General features: G+C 42.0%; 2 protein-coding genes across 3 annotated transcripts in view; both read right to left on the reverse strand.

The window, feature by feature from the left end:
* LOC110521247 (EGF-like repeat and discoidin I-like domain-containing protein 3) overlaps positions 1-7,580 on the reverse strand; it is a 40,264-nt gene extending 32,684 nt beyond the window's left edge. Inside the window, exon 1 of one of the 2 annotated variants that reach the window (XM_021598689.2) lies at positions 7,367-7,580. In XM_021598689.2, the coding sequence (XP_021454364.2) occupies positions 7,367-7,448 (82 nt within the window). In that variant the 5' untranslated portion in view covers positions 7,449-7,580. The remainder of the gene's footprint in view (positions 1-7,366) is intronic. The other variant, XM_021598690.2, reaches the window with a different exon arrangement.
* Positions 7,581-9,833: 2,253 nt separating this feature from the next.
* On the reverse strand, positions 9,834-18,447 carry LOC110521248 (retinaldehyde-binding protein 1-like). Its single transcript, XM_021598692.2, has 8 exons — positions 18,382-18,447; positions 15,884-15,927; positions 15,012-15,140; positions 13,579-13,783; positions 12,847-13,025; positions 11,889-12,047; positions 11,379-11,489; positions 9,834-10,657 (listed from the first exon to the last, which is right to left on the reverse strand). Exons 2-8 carry the CDS (start codon positions 15,893-15,895, stop codon positions 10,529-10,531), a joined length of 924 nt encoding a protein of 307 aa, XP_021454367.2. The 5' UTR covers positions 15,896-15,927; positions 18,382-18,447; the 3' UTR covers positions 9,834-10,528.
* Between the last annotated feature and the right edge of the window lie 4,081 nt (positions 18,448-22,528).

Raw genomic sequence — 22,528 nt, forward strand, 5'->3', positions numbered from 1 at the left:
TGACAGGCCCACATGGCAGTTTGTTACTGTTATTGTCTTTCAGGTATTTTTATGCCATTGTAATTCTTGGGCGGGCCGCCTAAGTGTATTTTTGGGTTGCCTAAGTACAAACAGTGTAAACATTTTTTACAAAATAATTTAAAAAATGGAAACGACCTTTAAAACTGCAAAGTTCTCTCAGCTTCATGGCAGAATATGTAGGATCGCATTAAATTGGCTTAAAAATGCAAACAGTTCTCTACCACCAAGATCGGGGCATCAATGTTGCCGTGCCAACAAACTGACCACGGTCATTACCATGCACCATCTAAGCCCCTTCTTGATCCAAAAAGAAAACCTGCCTTTCCCCATGTCCCTGCGGGTCCAAATACCACAGAAAGGCTTCTGCCACATGACTCACCATCTAATCAGGAGGTCCGCAGACAGACAGAGAGATTGGATTTGAGTTAGGACATGAGTTGACCATGTAAGTAAACGCCTCCTCCGTTATAGTCGGAGGAAATACATTTCCCTGTATAGAGACCATCTGAGGTTTTGGGTTTAAGAGTTCCAGGAAATGAGGAGTCACCCAACAGGCACGCACCGACAAGGGTGACCAACAAGGGTGACCAACAGGCATCGACAAGGGTGACCAACAAGGGTGACCAACAGGCACCGACAAGGGTGAATGTTGAGTAAGGGTGCACACCTAATTACACATCTAGAAGTAGGCCTAGGCTACCTGGCCTACGCACAAATGTAGGTCTATAAAATGTGCCCATTTAGGGATGTCTGGTAGTATTTCTGATTGTCCACCACTAATGAGCTGTGGAGCTTCTCAAAGTAATTTTTCTTCACCTCAAACAGCAAGTAACAAAGTCTGTTGTTGGAATGACAATATTTCCTCAATGTATTGGACAAATATTTGTAATGCGTCATAAATACCCGATTACATTTTCATTTGATTAATTTAGCAGAAGTTCTTATCCAGAGTGACTTAATTAACAGGAGCAATTAGGGTTAAGTGCTTTGCTCAAGGGCACAGAGGTTTTTTTCACCTTGTCAGCTCGGGGATTCGAACCAGTGACCTTTTAGTAACTGGCCTAAAGCTCTTAACCGCTAAGCTACCTGCCGCCCCTACTTCTTATCGCTTGCACAAGTAACCTACAGCTGTGTCTGTCCCGAGTTCACTGGAGCAAGTAACCTACAGCTGTGTCTGTCCCGAGTTCACTGGAGCAAGTAACTGTGTGCCCAGAATATTTTATAGAATGTTGCAAGTTTGCTAGCGGGAGCTTCTACTGGACACAGTTGATCATTTACAGACAGGCCATCATAGCCAATGTGATTTGTGGGATATTTGTCACCTGTAGAGCACCAGCCAAAGTCTAATGACTTAGTGCCATAGGCGCCAAATGGGAACCGGGGGGGGGGGGGGATTAAAATCACCAGGGTCAATATTCATTAAGCACCAAAGAAGAAGAAAGCACACTGAAACGAGGGGAATATACCTGAACTTAGGCTACAGTAGCTTCATGCAATACACTCGTATATTATTATTATTTTAACTAGGCAAGTCCGTTAAGTACAAATTCTTACTTACAATGATGGCGTACCGGGGATCAGTGGGTTAACTGCCTTGTTTGGCTGAACAGAACCTTGTCAGCTCGGAGATTCAATCAACCACCTGTTGGTCTCTGCATGACTTCCATTTTTCTGTGTTACACTTCAGGTGGGGTATATAACAAGCAGAAACTTATCTTGCAAAAACATCAACTGTGGAAGGTTTTAAATCAAGTGAGCCTCATTGGTGGCCACAAAATAACACTGCGAAGTTTGAATGGAGTTTGGCTACATCATGGGATGGCGTTTAAAATATTTAACACAGCAGATTGGAATGTGGGACGAGCGACAATGATTGAAGCCCGAATTAGAATGTTCCATACTGCGATGAAAGATTCATTAGCCGGTCGTTATTCAAAATTAATATGAGACCCAATCGGTTGACATTAAAAGTAAAGTCGTCAGAACAAAATGAGACAGGTCCCCAAAGGCTGGACCATACTGGCACTGCAGATGGCAAGGGCTATGGCAGGCAGCAGCCTTTTGAATGGTTCATAGGACAAACACACACTAGAAATCGAGCAATTGGCCCTGCAGTCCAGCTATATTTAGCCTCGTCTCTCTCAGCTGACTGGAGTGGTCTTGTTGTGAGAAGAACTACGCATCAGCATGACACACAACATGGCTTTGCACTTCCCTCCCCACAAGTCTGAAGACAGGGGACCAGTGACCCTGATTCCTACCAGAGAACCAACCCAAACTACACTGGCTCTGATATTGTCCTTTGCAGCAACTGTTATAGATGCATAACCAGGCCAGCCCAGTAAAGCCCAGCTCCTGTCAATTCAGGCACTGAATCTTACACTGAGCCTTCCCAGTCAAAGCTACCTATAACAAACTCCATGCCTTCATTCCCAGACCCTTCAGTTCTTCCCTGGTCTTGAAGACATTTTATATGACACTGCTGGGGCAGGATGAAGACCAAAACAGTGGCCTTTCCTTGGCTCCCTGGTGCAGCAGGGCTGCTGGTGGTTCAGTAACATGGAAAGGGTTCAGTAAGGAAAGTGTAGGGACAGGTATAGTGCCTTCAGAAAGAATTCACACCCCTCGACTCTTTCCACATATTGTTACAGGCTGACTTTTTTTTTATTTTTAATTTAACTGGCCTACCCACACAATACCCCATTATGTCGAGGTGGAATTATGTTTTTAGAAATGTTTACAATTTAATAAAAAATTAAAAGCTGAAATAAGTCAATAAGTATTCAACCCCTTTGTTATGGCAAGCATAAATAAGTTCAGGAGTAAAAATTATCTTAACAAGTTGCATGGACTCACTGTGTGCAATAATAGTGTCTACCTCATCTCTGTACCCCACACATTTCAAAACACAGATTCAACTACAAAGACCAGAGAGGTTTCCCAATGCCTCGCAAAGAAGGGCACCTATCGGTGGATGGGTAAAGATAAACAAAAACAACACTGAAGAAGCCTTTGAGCATGGTGAAGTTATTAATTACGCTTTGGATGGTGTATGAATAGCCCCCCATCACTACAACAATGCAGGCGTCCTTCCTAATTCAGTTGCCGGAGAGGAAGGAAAACGCTCAGGGATTTCACCATGAAGCCAATGGTGACTTTAAAACAGTTAGTTTAATGGCTGTGATAGGAGAACTGAGGATGGATCAACAACATTGTAGTTACTCCACAATACCAACCTAAATGAAAGTGAAAAGAATGAAGCCTGTACAGAATGCAAAAATTCCAAAACATGTATCCTGTTTGCCATAAGCCACAGAAGTAATACTTCAAAAAATGTGACAAAGCAATTCACTTTTTGTCCTGAATACAAAGTATTGGATTTGCCCCAAACATACAACTGAGTACCATTCTCCATGTTTTCAAGCATAATGGTGGATGCATCATGTTATGGGTATGCTTGTAATCGTTAAGGACTGGGGAGTTTTTCCAGGATGAAAAAAAAAAAAAAAAAAAAAAAAAAAAAAAAAGCTAAGCACTGGCAAAATCCTGGTTCAGTAAGCTTTCCACCAGACAAGATGAATTCACCTTTCAGCAGGACAATAACCTAAAACAAGGCCAAATCTACACGAGTTGATTACTAAGAATACATTGAATGTTCCAGATTGGCCGAATTAGATTTAAGTAGATTGATGTCAAAACTATGGCAAGACCTGAAAATGGTAGTCTAGCAATGATCAACAACCAGAGCTTGAAGAACTTAGAAAAAAATAAATGGGAAAATGTTGCACAATTCAGGTGTGGAAAGCTCTTAAAGACTTACCCAGAAACACTCACTGCACTTGTGTAAATTACATTTCTGTATTTCATTTTCAATAAATGTGCCTTTAATGGAATTGATTTTGAATTCAGGCTGTAACGCAATAAAATGTGGAATAGGCCAAGGGGTATGATGAATACTTTCTGCATGGCTTGGAGTGGTCATTTGTGGCAGGAAGTTCCCAGATTTTTGGCTGAACTCTGAAGTCTGCCTCTGCCGGCAACATCCAGAGAAGTGACTCAATGTTTGGGTTGCTGCAGCCGCCACACCTATTTACCATGGCTAGTCTAATGCCCTTGAGAAGAGAATTGAGTGACTGTATTTTAGGGCAGGGACTTTCTCCTTTAAAGCTGCAATCCGTAGCGGTGAAACTGCCACGTCCATTTGCGATATTACAAAGACATTACTTCACACAACTAACCGTTTTTTTCCCCATCATTGCATGCACAATAACACAGCAGAGTACTATGATTATGTTTTATTTTTTTACAACGATGCTGGATGCTCATTTCCTCAAAACAAAAACTAAATGCGCCTGGGGGGCGGCCATTGTTTTGCGGATTTCGCAAAATTATACAGTCTATACAAACGTGTGTAGCATTAAACCAGAGCTTAAATTAAAATCTGAGAAAAGCAAACCCAATGTGTGACCCGTTTCAAGAAGCTTGGTGAATGTCGCACATCACTACTTCACAGGAGACATTTTAATGTTTTTTAATCAAAATGTATTTTTTGGCAGAAATGCATTCTGGAACATGTGAACTTTAATGTGGCTTAATAACAAACATGTATGCCATCTGCAAATACAAATAAAATCATTAAACTACAAGCCTAATTGGTTTAGCCACAGAAAAAGGTAGGAACCTTCCCGCTAGCCATGATTAGCTGAGATAATGAATGGGCTGGACATGCTGAGAGATGAGTTCGGATTGGTCTGTCATGTAGCGCGCTTCTGTTTATAACATGAGCTGCTCAGTATGTGTAGATAATCCTTGCTACCGCTGCTTTTTTGAAAGATAACGTTAGCCATGGAGATATCCAAAAGTGTTGCTACTGCTCTCAACATTGCTGCACAGAATTTAGCAGGTGCTATCGACAAAGATCAGTGGGAAAATAGTTGTGATGGGACTACTTTTCTGCACAAGGTCACTGAACCGGTGTGACTTGACACAACAACGGGCCAAACAAGCTGCAGTAACCTACAAACCAAATGGAAAAAGACACGCTACCGTGAAGCGTTCATCCATGTTCATCCAAGAGTCTAATTCCATTTTCAGATATTGTACATTTCTAATTGTCAGAAAATAATTTTCATGCAAGTTACATCTATGATTGGTTCAGATTTGATCGAGTCTGGACCAACCAAATGTGGTCTTGCTTGGGGGCAGAGGTCATTAAAAGAATAGTCAGTGTTAGGCTTGGGCGGTATCCAAGATTTGAATATTGTCATACCGTCCTTCTCTCATCCTGGGATTTACGGTATTACCAACATAGCACACAAGGGGGCACTAAAACATAAGACAAGTCCATTTGGCCTCTTACCAGAATGCTAACAAAATTAGCACAAACAATGAAATCACAGACGCTCTTAGCTAAATGCTAACGAGCAAAAACAAACAAACTAATTGCAAAGACAGGCAAATCCAGCTCATACAGTAATACAAGCGTAGCTACCGAATGTCATTTTCGATGAGTGTGGACATTTACGAGCGAACGTGAACAAGGGAAATTGTGCAAAGTTCAGTAGCTGTGTTTTTCCTAAAGAAACAGCAGCAGATGGGAGAACAACGGACGAGGGGAAAAAAACGCTAGTAGGATGCACAGGGAAAAAAATGGCAACTGTACAGAACTCAACCAGAGCTCTTTGACTTCTGGCATTAAAGCCATTATAGGATATCTGATGGCAAACATTTAGTAATATATTGTATACGTGTGTAACTTCATCACCTCCCATGGGCCACACAGAAAAAAAGAAACTAGCTGATATATACAGAACGCTATGGACTCACCAGCTCCCACGTTCTCCGGTTGTGCTATTTAAAAAACAAACACGTGACTGGCTCAACTGTTCTGGAGGACTACGGTAAGCATTGGAATGTAAAATAAGGTGTAACGAAGAACTCAATCTGCTTTATCTCTTAACGTATTGCACATGTTAACTGCAGGTATTAACTTTAAAAGTAGCTACAGATGTTCACATTTATTGAAAAACGTTTTTTTAAAACCATCCCTTGGCTTTTACCAAATACCCCAGGATACAGTATACCAGCAAGCCTAGAATAAGACCCAAATAAGCAAAAGAGGATATTGCATATTTATACCTGTTAGAACCTATTTAGAATACATCACCATGAAGAGAATGACATTCATTTCCATAATTATGCATTTCTGTGTAGTACAGATCAGGGACCCATAAAGAAATTCAGTAATCCGGTGTAAAGCCACTTCACTTACTGTAGCTCAATAACCAAAGTCAGGGTGTCAGGTCGTCGCTGACACCCCATTCTTTCTGCAGACATCTTAAATCTTAAATAAGAGCAGATATTTAAGAGTTTTTGGGAAACGTGGACAAATTCAAGAAAACTTTCCATTTTCAGTAATTCCAGTAAATGTGTTTTTGTAGAATGTTCAGTGTAAATTGTTAAAATGTGTCCTTGTGCCTAGAGTTGTATGGTGAGATAAACTTTGAAAATCGGAGACTCGGTTGCTTAGGTATATCAAACTGAAAAGTAGGATAGTGCTGGTCACAAAATGTCCACTTTTCTGACGACAGTTGAGGATGAAGGCAACAGTCTTGTATGTCCTTTCTATTCGCCCACATTTCCTGGGCGCAAACAAAGCAGTGCCAACGACATGCGGATGAGAGTTGGACAAACATAATGGACACTACTGTGAGCAGCACTTTGAACAGAATGCCCTTAGGTGTGAGTTCTTTCATAAGGGATGTTTTTATACTTAACTACTCATGCCTTCAATTTTGAATAGCTGTCCAGAATAGGTTTCCTGGTTTGTGAGGCACTGTAACCAAGAAAGGCTTATGTTATCTTTAAACCTACAGAGAACAGTAGTTGGTTGATAGTAGTTTAAGCACAATTGCTACCGCGGGAGTGATACAAATTAGATTAGCCACGTCAGACTTAACCAACCACTACTGTAGATAACAAGTGTGTTCAAAACTGTCCATTGCATATTGTTAGAGCAAATAAAGCAATATATATTTTTTTTTACATATTCAAAGCAAAACGTGCTCGATTCGATGCGGCAATGTGTTCCAGTGACTCACTCAAATAACTCTCCAATTCCCAACACAGGAATGCGCGGTTGTTACTTTGGGAAAGGAACTGAATTGGTATTGCCACTTATGCCAGGCTTGGAATGTCTACCTCTTACCCACACACTGTCGAAATATATAAATTGCACCACTTTCCGAAGAAAAACACTCATGACACCATCGACTGATGTCAACCGAAACACGGCATGCTAAACGCATTATAAAGGTCAACTATAACCAAACAAAAAAATACTTACCATTCACTATGTAAATGGCACCAACCAGAAAATAAATAGCAAATAGTTGTATGGAGAAGGCGAAACAAGTTTGGGTCTTCATTGTGGACTCTTTCTTTTAACTCTTTCGGACGTTTGGACGACTCCTCAGCTCTGACAAAAACACAGCTGCTCGGTGTAGTGTTGCTTGTGTTGAGATTGGGCGAGTTCCTTTTTTTATGGCCCGGTGCTCCGGGTAGGTGGTCATTTATTTAAGGCCCTGGACCGCTCACCCGGGGCACCGGGCCATGGAAAACGAAATCGCCCAATGTGCGCTAGCAGGCGTCAGAGTGAGCACGTGCATCTCTGCTTTCATCCAATTACATTATGTTTTATAATTGTAAGCGCTCCCCGGGGGTGTGATTTAAAAAACGGTTGAATGTAAATATAGCGCTGTGAAAAGGCGTGGGCAGCAACTGTCAGAGTGAGAATGGTAAATTGATTGTAAATGTACTGTTGATGCATAATTAGGTATACTATTGCACAGCGTCTAAGGCACTGCATGTCAGTGCTAGAGGTTTCACTACAGACCCTGGTTCGATCCCGGGCTGTATTACAACCGGCCGTGATCTCCCATATGGCGGTGCACAATTGGCCCAGCGTTGTCCGTGTTAGTGGAGGGTTTGGCTGGGTGGGCTGTCATTGTAAAATAATACTTTGTTCTTAACTGACTAAATAAATAAATGTTCAATAAAAGCATCTGTCTGTAGTAAGGGGAGTTTACCTGCCGGAGATTTGGTGGAATGATATTTCACTTTACACGTTAGAATAGGAGATAATATCATAGCATGGAATGGATGGAACAGAATAGAATAAGATACTTAGATACTTTACTGTCCACCTGGTTAGAACGGAAAAAGCTAATGGAAAAGTGATCATATTTTCATTATTCCTTGTTATATCTGTCACCATATCCTACTGTGTTTATCATTATACTGAAGTTCCCTACTGTCATTGTATTCAATTATATTCTATTTGTTTTTTACTTTTTTAGAATATACTATCTTTTCTCATTTTTCCCCTAACCCTCCCTTAATTGGAGTAAGCTAATGGACAACAATATTTGGACTTCTACTTCCAGTTTATACATAGAATATACATTTTACAGACACAGTATATTTTACATTAGTTATCTTTTACATTATTCTATTTTAATCTTGGGGCAGTGTGTAAGAATTGCCCTGGCATATTTTGGGTCCCAGTTTATCCCTGGGGTTAATTGGTTCACTAAACGAATATCTATGATAGTTCCTGATTCCTTGGTCCAGTCTAATCTTGGTGGGTTTAAATGAATGAGAAGTGAAGCTTTATTGTAATGTTTGAGTTAATAATCTTGTGTCTGGATGTAAATGGTATTATATCATAGTATTTCCAATCTGTGTAAAACTTTGAAAGTATTTACCCAGACCCCTGATGTGCAGAGAAAAAAAATATTTGTTTAGCAATATTTTCACAAACTTGTATTTATTATACAAATATTTATCAATTAAGATACATATTTTCTCAATAATAATAATAATGACTATATACCATGGCAGAGGCAGGGTGAAATTTCCCTTTCAGGTTAAAATATTTGTCATGGTTACAGTATTTCTGACTGTTTATTTTCTGCAGCAGATGTTGGTTGCCCTTGTTCTCATAAAGGATAAATTCTCACACTGAGTGAACATCCTACTTTAGTAAATGTTGCCCCCCAGTGGTCAAATTGTATTGATTAGAAAGTAATCTCATTCCTCGACGCTTCAGCCCAAATGCGCTATTCAATGAAAGGCACATTGTAAACAAAAGCACTGCACTTTACTTTTAAAGGTATTTTGCTCTTGAGCAGATATCCGCAGCGTTTAACGTGAATGTGATCTCCTTACTTGTCAGGGTTATTGCATTTAAAAAGGCGTACTGTCGACCAGCGCGGTGCGTTTTGTCGACAATGCGCTTTTGATTGAATTCCGGCCTCTGTCTTCTTTTATATTGTCACTACAGACCCTGGTTCGATTCCAGGCTGTATCACAACCGGCCATGATTGGGAGTCCCATAGGGCGGCACACAATTGGCCCAGTGTCGTCCGGGTTAGGGTTTGGCCGGGGTAAACCATCATTGTAAATTAGAATTTGTTACTAACACACCTAGTTAAATAAAGGTTAAATAAATAAAAAATAAACATATTTTGCTTGTCTGTATTCTATTCGAATTATTCCTTTGTTTGTCTTTTTCCTTTGTTTTGATTACAACCCTTATAGATGTACAATGATGTCCTTAGAATGTAGAATCCCAACTTGGCATGATGTAATAAGTCATCACGTGTGTTTTTTGGTTAGGGTTAAATTAGGGTGAGCACAACACAATACAGTTATGGGTGGGTGGGGGGGGGGTTTTATTGTGTATTCCTTGCTAACCTGTGTTTGTGTGCAAATATCCTGCCAACCAAGGTGAACAGAAATGGTCATCATTCTTTTCATACAGTTTATTGTCCACAATGTGGTGACATGCTCATGCCTCTGCATTGATCCACAGAGGATAAAACTGCTGATATTCATCTCTTAGCACAGTCAAAAACAAACAGAGACAGGAACTTGTTTGACTCATGGCCTTGTATCACCCTGAGGAGAAAAGGGAGGTGGATAGAGAACTGGGTCCTATCAGGTTTAACTAGTGCTAGCTGTATGTGCCAAAGGTCAGCCTGGTCTCATAGATTAGATGTAACAGAGTAAATGTAAATCTGAGATGCTCAAATTGGTATGATATGTTAAGTTTGGTATGGTTACATAAGACAGACGGTTACTGTAGGGTGATTGGTCAGAGTGGATGGGTGGTGTATGACGTGAACGTCTAGCAACCCAAAGGTTGTGTGTTTCAATCTCATCACGGACAACTTTAGCATTTTAGCTAATTAGCATGTTTGCAGCTAATTACCCCTTTTTAGCTACTTTGCAACTACTCAGCATATTAGCTAACCCTTCCCCTAACCCTGACCTTAACCCTTTAACCTAACTCCTAACACTAACCCCAAGCCTAGCTAAGGCAGATGGTGAGGAGGGCGTGTTCAGGCGGATGGTGAGGAGGGCGTGTTCAGTCGGATGGCGAGGAGGGCGTGTTCAGTCGGATGGCGAGGAGGGCGTGTTCAGGCGGATGGCGAGGAGGGCGTGTTCAGTCGAACAGCTTGGCTGCTATGGCTTTGCCGTCGTACTTGGAGTTCTTGCCGTTGAACTCGGAAGGCAGGATGTCGGCGTCAAACTCCTTGTAGTAGTTGTCCAGCTCGTCTCCGTGGACAAACACCTGATTGGCAGACAGAATGTTGGACCTATGAACTAAAATGTTCTCAACAAATATGATTTGTTATTTGTATTCATGTATTTACCGTTACCTGTATATTACCGGTTGATTAAGAACCCATTCACCTTGTTATTTAGTTACATAAGGCAGGTAACCTAGTGGTTAGAGCGTTGGGCCAGTAATCGAAAGGTTGCTAGATCGAATCCCCGCGCTGACAAGGTAAAAGTCTGTCGTTCTACCCCCCAGGTAAACTCACTGTTCCTAGGCCGTCATTGTAAATAAGAATTTGTTCTTAACTGACTTGCCTAGTTAAATACAAATAAAATGTGTATTTACCATTACCGGTTGATTAGGATCCCATTCACCTTCATTATTTGTTGTCGATTCAAATAGTTTTATCGTGTTACTCATGAGATATAAGACATTTCCCCCATCAAATCCCATGTTTTCCCCATCTCTCTCTCTCTCTCTCTCTCTCTCTCTCTCTCTCTCTCTCTCTCTCTCTCTCTCTCTCTCTCTCTCTCTCTCTCTCTCTCTCTCTCTCTCTCTCTCTCTCTCTCTCTCTCTCTCTCTCTCTCTCTCTCTCTCTCTCTCTCTCTCTCTCTCTCTCTCTCTCTCTCTCTCTCTCTCTCTCTCTCTCTCTCTCTCTCTCTCTCTCTCTCTCTCTCTCTCAAAATGATGCATTCATTCTTTCATGTTCTATCTCAGGGCCTGTTTCACTCACTCTCTCCAGCAGCTTGCCCTTCATGAGTGGCTTGACCACGTTGTTGGTGGTGGTGAAGTACCAGGGCTGGTGGATGAAATGGACGGCTTTGAAACGGGCAGGGAAGGAGTCCTGAAACACACACGTGGAACAGAGGGTCAGAAGAGTTACAGATCTCACCACCACTATGGCCATAAGCATCCTTATCACGCGAGTAATGGAAAGTTGAACTTTGCCATAAAGAGTTCAGCGCATGTAGGTCAAACAGATTGTCTGATATTTCTAAAAACAGCAATGACCACTTTTACCAGAGGGTCAATTAATGTGCTGCGTGAGTAGAATCAGATCCTACCTCTGCCGCCAATGGTGCAGGTAAAGTTTTCAGGCCCATAAAAATAGAATTCAGGCCATCATTGGGAAGACAATCCATTGGTTTAAAAATGATTCAATGGATTAAAAATCCATTGTTTTGTATCCTAATAAGGTAATGTTCTGCTCAGTATTCCCTCGGAATGGGTTTGTGAAAGTGACCTGCAACATGTCCACCATCTTCTTGAGCTCAGTGGGTTTGATGCCGGAGGCCTGCTGCATGGTGAAGCCCTTGAAGTTCTCAATGATGCAGAATCCGTTGATCTGAGTCTCCTCGTTCTCCAGCAACTTCTCCAGGATTACACAGTAGGCACGGAGGATCTGGTGAACACACACACACACACACACACACACACACACACACACACAGTCACACACAGTCACACACAGTCACACACATACACACAGTTGTCAACATTTCAGAAGAATTTATAAAAACCAAACCACTCTCTTGATTATGATTTTCAATAATAGAAGCTTTGTTTAAATTGTCTTTCATAGCAACATGACTTAATAGACCACACACTGGGGCATACGCTTCAGGCCAGAAAGACAATTAAAACAAAGCTTCTATTATTGAAAATCATAATCAAGTGATTGTTGGCCTTTTTTATTTATTTAACATTTTTATGTGATCTATTTTTGGTTCCAAGCACCCTTTTTACTTGTCTACACAAATGCATTTAGAGTTGTAAAAAAAATATATTTTTTGAGCACGTTCCCCCTCCTTCACTGAACGTGAGCTAGGCCTTTTGATAACCACAGATATTTCAATTTAAATTCAAGTTATTAATATCAAGGGCTTGTCCACCTGATTACACTTATCAATATCTCCCATTGCTGCTGTATGTCTATGAAAACATTGCTCCTGTCATGTTTTAGTGCCTTGTGGGGACCACCAATGTATCTCAGATGGGTGCCTTGTGGGGACCACCAATATATCTCAGATGGGTGCCTTGTGGGGACCACCAATATATCTCAGATGGGTGCCTTGTGGGGACCACCAATATATCTCAAATGGGTGCCTTGTGGAGACCACCAATGTATCTCAAATGGGTGCCTTGTGGAGACCACCAATATATCTCAAATGGGTGCCTTGTCCCAGGTCCCCGCTAGACACCTCGTCGAAGGTGATCTCTTCGTAGTCCCAGTTCTCGATGTTGAAGAGCAGCACGATACGGCCGTACTTGTCTCTGCTGGACAGGATGCCTGGGTAGCCGGCCTCGATGGTGCTGCGGACAGCCTCGGGGGTCAGGTTCTCGAACAGCTCAGGATAGTCTCTCCTGAAGCGCACATAACCTGAACACGGACACAGGGTCATCAACATCAGATCGACTCTGGCCAAGTCAGGATGACTTAAGCAGACAGGAACTTCTACACACACATATGTTGGGTTTAATCAAACTGTACATTTCCTTCCAATGGCAAGGTTCAAAATGATCATGTGCATAGCTGACTTAAGCCGGGTACCAAATATTTTTGTGCTCCCTTGGCAACTCCAACAGTACTTGGCTATACAGCAACATATTGGGGTGGCAGGTAGCCTAGTGGTTAGAGCATTGGGCTAATAACCCAAAGGTTGCTGAGCTGGCAACGTAAAAACCTGTCGTTTTGCCCCTGAACAAGGCAGTTAACCCACTGTTCCTAGGCTGTCATTGTAAATAAGAATTTGTTCTTAACTGACTTGCTTAGGTAAAAAAAATATGTATGTATTTGGGACCAGGCTATTGTAAATAGCCTGCCATTGGAAGATAAAACAATTTTAACACATCACCTCAGCTTTAATGAAATAGACAGAAAACTTTACCACTGAGCTGCACTACATACAGTACAGTAGTTGGTGGGGACCCACCCTTCATGAGGTCAAAGGCTCGGGGCACGTCGTATTTCCTGGCACGGATGAAGCGGACCAGCATGCCGTCAGGCTTCTCTCCGAAGGTTTCCAGCACCCCCTTGGCCAGGTCATCACCAGCATCCGCCGTCTCCTTGATAATTACCCTCAGCTCCTTGACCGCCAACGCCCGCTTCTCGTCTGTCTCATTCAACTCATCCTTGGCCTGTAGGGAACCAAAAACGCATCAGTCAGTCAACCTCAGAACAGGATGAGGTCTACAACCTCAGAACCGGATGAGGTCTACATCCCCAAAATCGGATGAGGTCTACAACCCCAAAACCGGATGAGGTCTACAACCCCAGAACCGGATGAGGTCTACAACCCCAGAACCGGATGAGGTCTACAACCCCAGAACCGGATGAGGTCTACAACCTCAGTACCGGATGAGGTCTACAACCCCAGAATTGGATGAGGTCTTCAACCTCAGAACCGGATGAGGTCGACAACCCCAGAACCGGATGAGGTCTAAAACCTCAGAACTGGAGAAGTTCCAGCTTCCAGAGCGTCCATTTTTAGGACATTCATTGTACTGTGTGCAGAGGATAGTGTTACATGTTCATGTGGCATCTACATATTATACTGTCATGACTGTTCTTGTCAGTACGCTGTCATGACTGTTCTGATCAGTACGCTGTCATGACTGTTCTGATCAGTACGCTGTCATGACTGTTCTGATCAGTACGCTGTCATGACTGTTCTTGTCAGTACGCTGACATGACTGTTCTTGTCAGTACGCTGTCATGACTGTTCTTGTCAGTACGCTGTCATGACTGTTCTTGTCAGTACGCTGTCATAACTGTTCTGATCAGTACGCTGTCATGACTGTTCTTGTCAGTACGCTGTCATGACTGTTCTTGTCAGTACGCTGTCATGACTGTTCTTGTCAGTACGCTGTCATGACTGTTCTTGTCAGTACGCTGTCATGACTGTTCTTATCAGTACGCTGTCATGACTGTTCTTATCAGTACGCTGTCATGACTGTTCTTGTCAGTACGCTGTCAGAGTCTTAGCAGTGTGGTGCCAGGACAACAACCTCTCAACAACCTCTCTTTGGTCAGTCAGACAAAGGAGCTGATTGTGGATTATAGGAGAAAGAGGTCAGAGCACGCCCCCACAAACATCAACAGGGCTGTTGTGGCGCGAGTCGAGAGCTTCAAGTTCCTTGGTGTCCACATCACTAAGGACCTAGCATCGTCCACACACACCTGTACAGTCGTGAAGAATGCTACGCATTTTTGGGTATTTAATTGTATTCCTCGTGTTATTATTTCACTGTAATGTCTACACCAGTCGTATGTGATTTGATTTGTGGTTGCACTTGAGTTTGTGGTAGGCTTAAGATGTGAAGGGAATCTACAACGTGAGGCTTGTGTGAGACAGTGACCACATACCTTCTGCACTGTGTGGTCAGGCAACTTGGCGCAGAGTCCGAACACGGGACCGTGGTCCTTGACCGTGAGGCGCTCCAGCTTGGCCCTGAGAGCCTGCTCCTCCTCTGACACCATACGGAACGTTCCACTCTGGGTAGAGAGGGGGGAGGGATAATGAGAATCATGACTTGCCAACAAAAACACCATTTGCTCACAAGGCTACCTTACAAAAATGAGGTTTAAACCTAGTTTAATCCAGGGCATACGCCCAAAAACTCAATCCAAAAGGAGGCCTGTATCAATGGGCTTCAGTGTTAGCATTTGCTAATCTCCCTCACATGAGCGCAGCAAAGCCTGGTAAACCTGTGACTGAGATCTGTGATTAGGGGTTAATGCTAGCGATTGACGGCATCCAGTGCTAATGTGCCTGAGAAATGTGGAACTGCCATTGTCCATGGCACAGGACGTTATGTGGTGTTGGAGTCCTAGAAACGCAATCTATAGAACGGATATCCCCATTCAAGTCAACGTTCCCGTTGGCGGCCGGGCTTTTCTGGCGGCCATTTTGAGTGTCATTCTGTTTCTGCTGTTTGACTAACCATGATGTGGAACGCGAAGGAAGAACATAATGACGTAGTAAGAGTATCTATTGTGGATTGCATCCTCCTAAGGACCTTGATGGTAGATTGTTTCTGCTCTGCAATGGATGAAAAATGACCACCTGAACAGAACGTGTCAGAACTGACTCTTAAGCTCAACATGTATCTACATTCATCAGACTTGATACTTTTGACATTGATCTGCAATACAAAACGCCACTGAATGTGTTTGAATTATTGCAGTGGGGCATGTAAGCCTGTTGCACACCAAGAGAGGAGCTTCGATGCACTTACCACGACAGCCATTTCTTCAGTTGTTTAGAGCCGCTACGTACTCACTGGAAAATAAGAAGGATTTGATTATTCACGGTTGGAGAACATTGGATTCCAGGACAGCTTGAAAAAATAAAGCAATGAATTTATTGTGCCCCAGGCTTACGCTCCATCTCAACCCCCTCAGCATTTGTTACACTTCTCCTCCTACACCTTTTTTTTCATCTCATTCTCCTTCTATTTTTAGGTTACCTCCATTTCAGGATTATTCCCCTGAAGTTCATGTTTTGATCCAGCTGCCAACAAAACGTATCTACGTTTTCGCATTCTATGTGTCCCAAATGGCACCATATTCCCTATATAGTGCACTACTTTTGACCAGAGCCTTATGGGACTTGGTCAGAAAAGCTGACTACGTAGTGAATTGGATGCAATTTGAGACTCAGGCCTGTTTGAAACAGTGATGACATTCACACAGTCCATTATCTGTTTTACTACATTGTTTACAATGATGTGTATTCTTTATATAGCTAGCAGGCTGTATCTAATACAACAATATACTCTATATATAGCAGGCTGTATCTAATACAACAATAGACTCTTTATATAGCAGGCTGTATCTAATATAACACTAGACTCTATATATAGCAGGCTGTATCTAATACAACACCAGACTCTATATATAGCAGGCTGTATCTAATACAACACCAGACTCTTTATATAGCTAGCAGGCTGTATCTAATACAACACCAGACTCTTTATATAGCAGGCTGTATCTAATACAACACCAGACTCTTTATATAGCTAGCAGGCTGTATCTAATATAACACCAGACTCTTTATATAGCAGGCTGTATCTAATATAACACGAGACTCTTTATATAGCTAGCAGGCTGTATCTAATATAACACCAGACTCTATATATAGCAGGCTGTATCTAATATAACACTAGACTCTTTATATAGCAGGCTGTATCTAATACAACAATAGACTCTTTATATAGCAGGCTGTATCTAATACAACACCAGACTCTTTATATAGCTAGCAGGCTGTATCTAATACAACACCAAACTCTATATATAGCTAGCAGGCTGTATCTAATACAACACTAGACTCTATATATAGCAGGCTGTATCTAATACAACAATAGACTCTTTATATAGCAGGCTGTATCTAATACAACACTAGACTCTTTATATAGCTAGCAGGCTGTATCTAATACAACACCAGACTCTATATATAGCAGGCTGTATCTAATACAACACCAAACTCTATATATAGCTAGCAGGCTGTATCTAATACAACACTAGACTCTATATATAGCAGGCTGTATCTAATACAACAATAGACTCTTTATATAGCAGGCTGTATCTAATACAACACCAGACTCTTTATATAGCAGGCTGTATCTAATACAACACCAGACTCTATATATAGCTAGCAGGCTGTATCTAATACAACAATAGACTCTATATATAGCAGGCTGTATCTAATACAACACCAGACTCTATATATAGCTAGCAGGCTGTATCTAATACAACACTAGACTCTATATATAGCAGGCTGTATCTAATACAACAATAGACTCTTTATATAGCAGGCTGTATCTAATATAACACTAGACTCTATATATAGCAGGCTGTATCTAATACAACACCAGACTCTATATATAGCAGGCTGTATCTAATACAACACCAGACTCTTTATATAGCTAGCAGGCTGTATCTAATACAACACCAAACTCTTTATATAGCTAGCAGGCTGTATCTAATACAACACCAAACTCTTTATATAGCTAGCAGGCTGTATCTAATATAACACCAGACTCGATCATGATATCACTGACTCTGTAGCACAGTTGTTGTATGAACAGTGTCAGGCAAAAAAGTCTGAAAACCAGTCAAAGTGTGCAATTGATCTAGTGCATTCAGATAGACAAAGCTATTATTAAAATCATCCTGAGATTCACATGCAGCCAAAGCTTCCCTGGATTTGTGAATGAGCTTCACATGCAGCCAAAGCTTCCCTGGATTTGTGACTGAGTCAACTAGAGGGCTCCGCTTCCAAAGCTCTGAAAGCACTGGACTCAGATGCATCGTTAGTCAGAGCTACAGGCAGTGGATTCCCAGGTCCTCAATCAGGCACAACAAGGAAGCTAAAACATTCCCACCTGTCCACGTTGAGATATGCACGATCAACCACAAAGTACTCAAAGCTCTACTGTTTATCAGATTTAACCGTCAGCTTTCAACAATCGAACCTGCCGACAAGGCACTGTTCTGCCTTGTAAAATATGAGAGGAAGATTTAATGCAACACCAATCCATTTTTACTTCTTCCTCTGAGCAAAGAAACTTCCTCATCTGGGCTCCACTGGGTGGCAACACTCCACTGGGTCCATCAGAACTGCCAAACCCCCAGCAGGGTTTGGAATGCACCACCCCCTAGGTGTCAGGGAGACGGGTCACAGTTGGTACCCCACATCGGCGGCTCCGTGGTCGGGGAAGAGGTAGAGCCTTACCTGGGGATGGAAGAGGCCGGGCGCTGCCGAAAGTCACAGGAGTCAGTGTGTGGAGCAGGACGGCGGGGCCCTGTGATTGTTAACTTGGGGATTAGTGTCGTCACGCTGGATTACGCCCATCAGATTTCTCTGATAATCAGCATAAAGTGGAAGGAGGGACAAGAAAGGAGGGCAATGACAATGGGTCAATAGAAGAGGTGAAGGAGGGGTTAGGGCAATGACAATGGGCCAATAGAAGAGGTGAAGGAGGGGTTAGGGCAATGACGATGAGCCAATAGAAGAGGTAGGGGTTAGGGTGGACTATAGTGATGTGGGTGAAGGTAGGGGTTAGGGTGGACTATAGTGATGTGGGTGAAGGTAGGGGTTAGGGTGGACTATAGTGATGTGGGTGAAGGTAGGGGTTAGGGTGGACTATAGTGATGTGGGTGAAGGTAGGGGTTAGGGTGGACTATAGTGATGTGGGTGAAGGTAGGGGTTAGGGTGGACTATAGTGATGTGGGTGAAGGTAGGGGTTATGGTGGACTATAGTGATGTGGGTGAAGGTAGGGGATAGAGTGGACTATAGTGACATGGGTGAAGGTAGGGGTTAGGGTGGACTATAGTGATGTGGGTGAAGGTAGGGGTTAGGGTGGACTATAGTGATGTGGGTGAAGGTAGGGGTTAGGGTGGACTATAGTGATGTGGGTGAAGGTAGGGGTTAGGGTGGACTATAGTGACATGTGGGTGAAGGTAGGGGTTAGGGTGGACTATAGTGATGTGGGTGACGGTAGGGGTTAGGGTGGACTATAGTGATGTGGGTGACGGTAGGGGTTAGGGTGGACTATAGTGACATGTGGGTGAAGGTAGGGGTTAGGGTGGACTATAGTGACATGTGGGTGAAGGTAGGGGTTAGGGTGGACTATAGTGACATGTGGGTGAAGGTAGGGGTTAGGGTGGACTATAGTGACATGGGTGAAGGTAGGGGTTAGGGTGGACTATAGTGACATGGGTGAAGGTAGAGGTTAGGGTGGACTATAGTGACATGGGTGAAGGTAGGGGTTAGGGTGGACTATAGTGACATGGGTGAAGGTAGAGGTTAGGGTGGACTATAGTGATGTGGATGAAGGTAGAGGTTAGGGTGGACTATAGTGACATGGGTGAAGGTAGGGGTTAGGGTGGACTATAGTGATGTGGGTGAAGGTAGGGGTTAGGGTGGACTATAGTGATGTGGGTGAAGGTAGGGGTTGAGGTGAGATGAGATGTTGTAATTGAAAAAGGATACACTTTTACGTAAGCGGTGGTTTGAGGAGAGTTGAAAGGGGGGGAGGCATTTAGAAGGTGAGGGGTAGTTGATTGCACTCCAATGCTTCATGGAACAAGTGAAAATGAGCTACTGTAAATAGTCTCTCTGTGGCCTGCAACGTGAACAGAGCTCTGGAGAGAGGGAGGTTCAGACCCACCCTTTACATGTAGCACCATATATGTGATCTGTCTATTTCGGATCAGATCCCATCGCTGCCACCAATTGCACAGCCAGGTAAAGTGTTCAGGATATCAATAGAACTGGATTATCATATAAAGGAGGGATCATCACCTCGATTCAGCCGCGGGCTTATTTTTTTCTTGTGCGGATAGCAGGGGGGCTGGAACATAATTTGAAAATATTTGTAGACTGCAAATTGACCACAAGAAGCCCAAACATATATGTTTGACTAAAACAAAATAATTTCAAACCTTCCTTACATTTGTATACGAGCACCTGTCTATCTATTATGCGTGGGAATACCTGGGAACAAATGTATTAAATTAAATTCACTTGAAGCTGATTATCCGGTGTTCTACAGTCTATTATGTCCAACAATAAAAATTACACATTTATTTTTTGGGGGGGCTCGGAAAACTTGGTGGGCCAAATAAAACCACTCGCGGGCCATATTCGGCCTGCAGCCTGCTAGTTGGAGAACCCTGATATAAAGCAACAGTATACTTTCAGTTCTCATTGATTATTTGAATTAAACAACTTCATAGTAGAACATTAGAAATCAATCGTTCTCAACCAGTTTGAGTTGGCAATATTATATCATTGACAATGAAAGGGAACTTGCAGTGAGAGGTCTTGCTAAAGTCGCAAGCCTAGAAGGAAGTGTCTTCATGTATAGACAAAACCTGTTTTTCAAAGGTCAATGGTACACTTCACAGCTACACATATAAACACACAGGGTACAGTTCAGTACCTTGTAGGTATGGAAGATTTTTTCTAGAATATAAGGCACAATCAACACTGTGCTTTAGAATACAGCTGGGGCAATGTGCTGGTTAGGGCTTATTAGCATATTTGGGAGTGTGTTTAACCATATGTGTTTTTGTGCCAACCCTCAGTGGAAGTGTTGGAACAGTTTAAATGTTTGATGTTTATGCCAATGCAAGTTGAGCAACTCCTTTGACCCTGTTCTGCAAATTTTGCAAGAAAATAAGTCAGTAATGAGCTGCGCTGTAAAGAGGATATTGCACATTTTCCAGAACCTTAATTGAACTTATTGTCAGAAGTTGCTGTGAATTTGTCATTTTTTAAAAGTGGAAACTACTGTAGTAGCGTCACGTTTCGTTAAAATATGACCCAACCTGGGATTTAAACTCACACCTTTTTGATTTGAAGTACACTGACCTTTTTGCTGTGCCACAAAGTCTGTAGTGTTCCCAATCATATGAATTACATATACTCTTTTAGTATTTAGCAAGACTGCCATCTTTACTGCTATTTTGGTTATCAGTTATTCTGTCTATACTCTCATCATTGATTTAACTGAATTATTTCAGAAATGCTAGTGTTTTCTGTATAGTTGTCTAATGTTGTGTTAAATTATTCTGTTTTAATATTACTCCTGAATCACCATGATAAATATAGATTGTTTTCTAAAGCTAATATTCACTTTGAGGTCCAAAGTGTAGGAATATTGTGTAATATAATGTAGCTATTGACACAGACATGGTGGTGTAGTAGGAAGATTGGAATGCAGTGACCCAAGAGGTTGTGAGTTCAAATCCCAGATAAGGACATGTTGTAATAATAACTACTCTATAAAATATACACACAGTGAAGTCATATATGTCAAAGTGGGTAAAATATGTAAATTAGGAAACGGTATGTTAGAAGGACTGTGTGTATGGTAGAGGGGGCATCACCTGTGAAATCTCATGTGAAAATGTGAATTCACATATGTAAGGTTATGCGATCACATGTGGAAATCGACATGTGAAAAATCAACATGTGAAGTGTTCCTAAAACACATGATTTCACATGTGAAATCATGTGGTTTTTCCATAGGGAATATACAATTATTATGTTCTATAGGATCAAAATGTTACACACATGCTCTATGGTGACAATGCAAAGCCTGTAGAATAGTGCTGTGTTTATATAACGTAGAGCTTGTTACATAGTCCCCTATTTTAACCATGATAAGAACGAGGGTTAGAAAACGTGAAAGGGTGATTGAAGTGAAATGAACTGAGTGATTCAGCATTCCAGAGTTAAATACAAATCTAGGTATTAGTTGTGGTCTTTGGTTCTTAGCATGGGAAACATTGAGGAACAATGCAATTAGTGTGAGTGAGTCAGTGGGTGGGGAAATAAATGACTTAGGAAGTGAAGGAGAGAGCTACAGGTCGAAGCATGTGTGTTACAGTATAAAGCAGATGAAGGATATTTGGTAGTGAGCCCCTTCAACCCCAAAATGTCACTGATGCAATGGTGGAGCAGGAGTAATCTCTTAAACCAGGTCTGATCCGCTCAACGGGGGAGTCTGTGTGACGAAATCAACCCAAATGGCAGCACAATGCCTGGCTCCGTATTCCCATGCTCGGGACTGGTGTGTGTGTGTGTGTGTGTGTGTGTGTGTGTGTGTGCAAACCGGCAGCACCACAGATAGTGGCACCATATATAATCAAAGGTCTCAAAGTATTTTATACAGTAAAATGAGTAAACGATCGAAGACATCCAGCATCACGACTGGACATATTCTGAGAATATAATACACCTACTGTATATAATACACCTATATAATACACCTAATGTATACAATGCACCTATATAATACACCTAATGTATACAATGCACCTATATAATACACCTAATGTATACAATGCACCTATATAATACACCTACTGT

This window comes from Oncorhynchus mykiss, chromosome 30 (assembly GCF_013265735.2).
Source record: "Oncorhynchus mykiss isolate Arlee chromosome 30, USDA_OmykA_1.1, whole genome shotgun sequence".
Taxonomy (NCBI): Eukaryota; Metazoa; Chordata; class Actinopteri; order Salmoniformes; family Salmonidae; genus Oncorhynchus; species Oncorhynchus mykiss.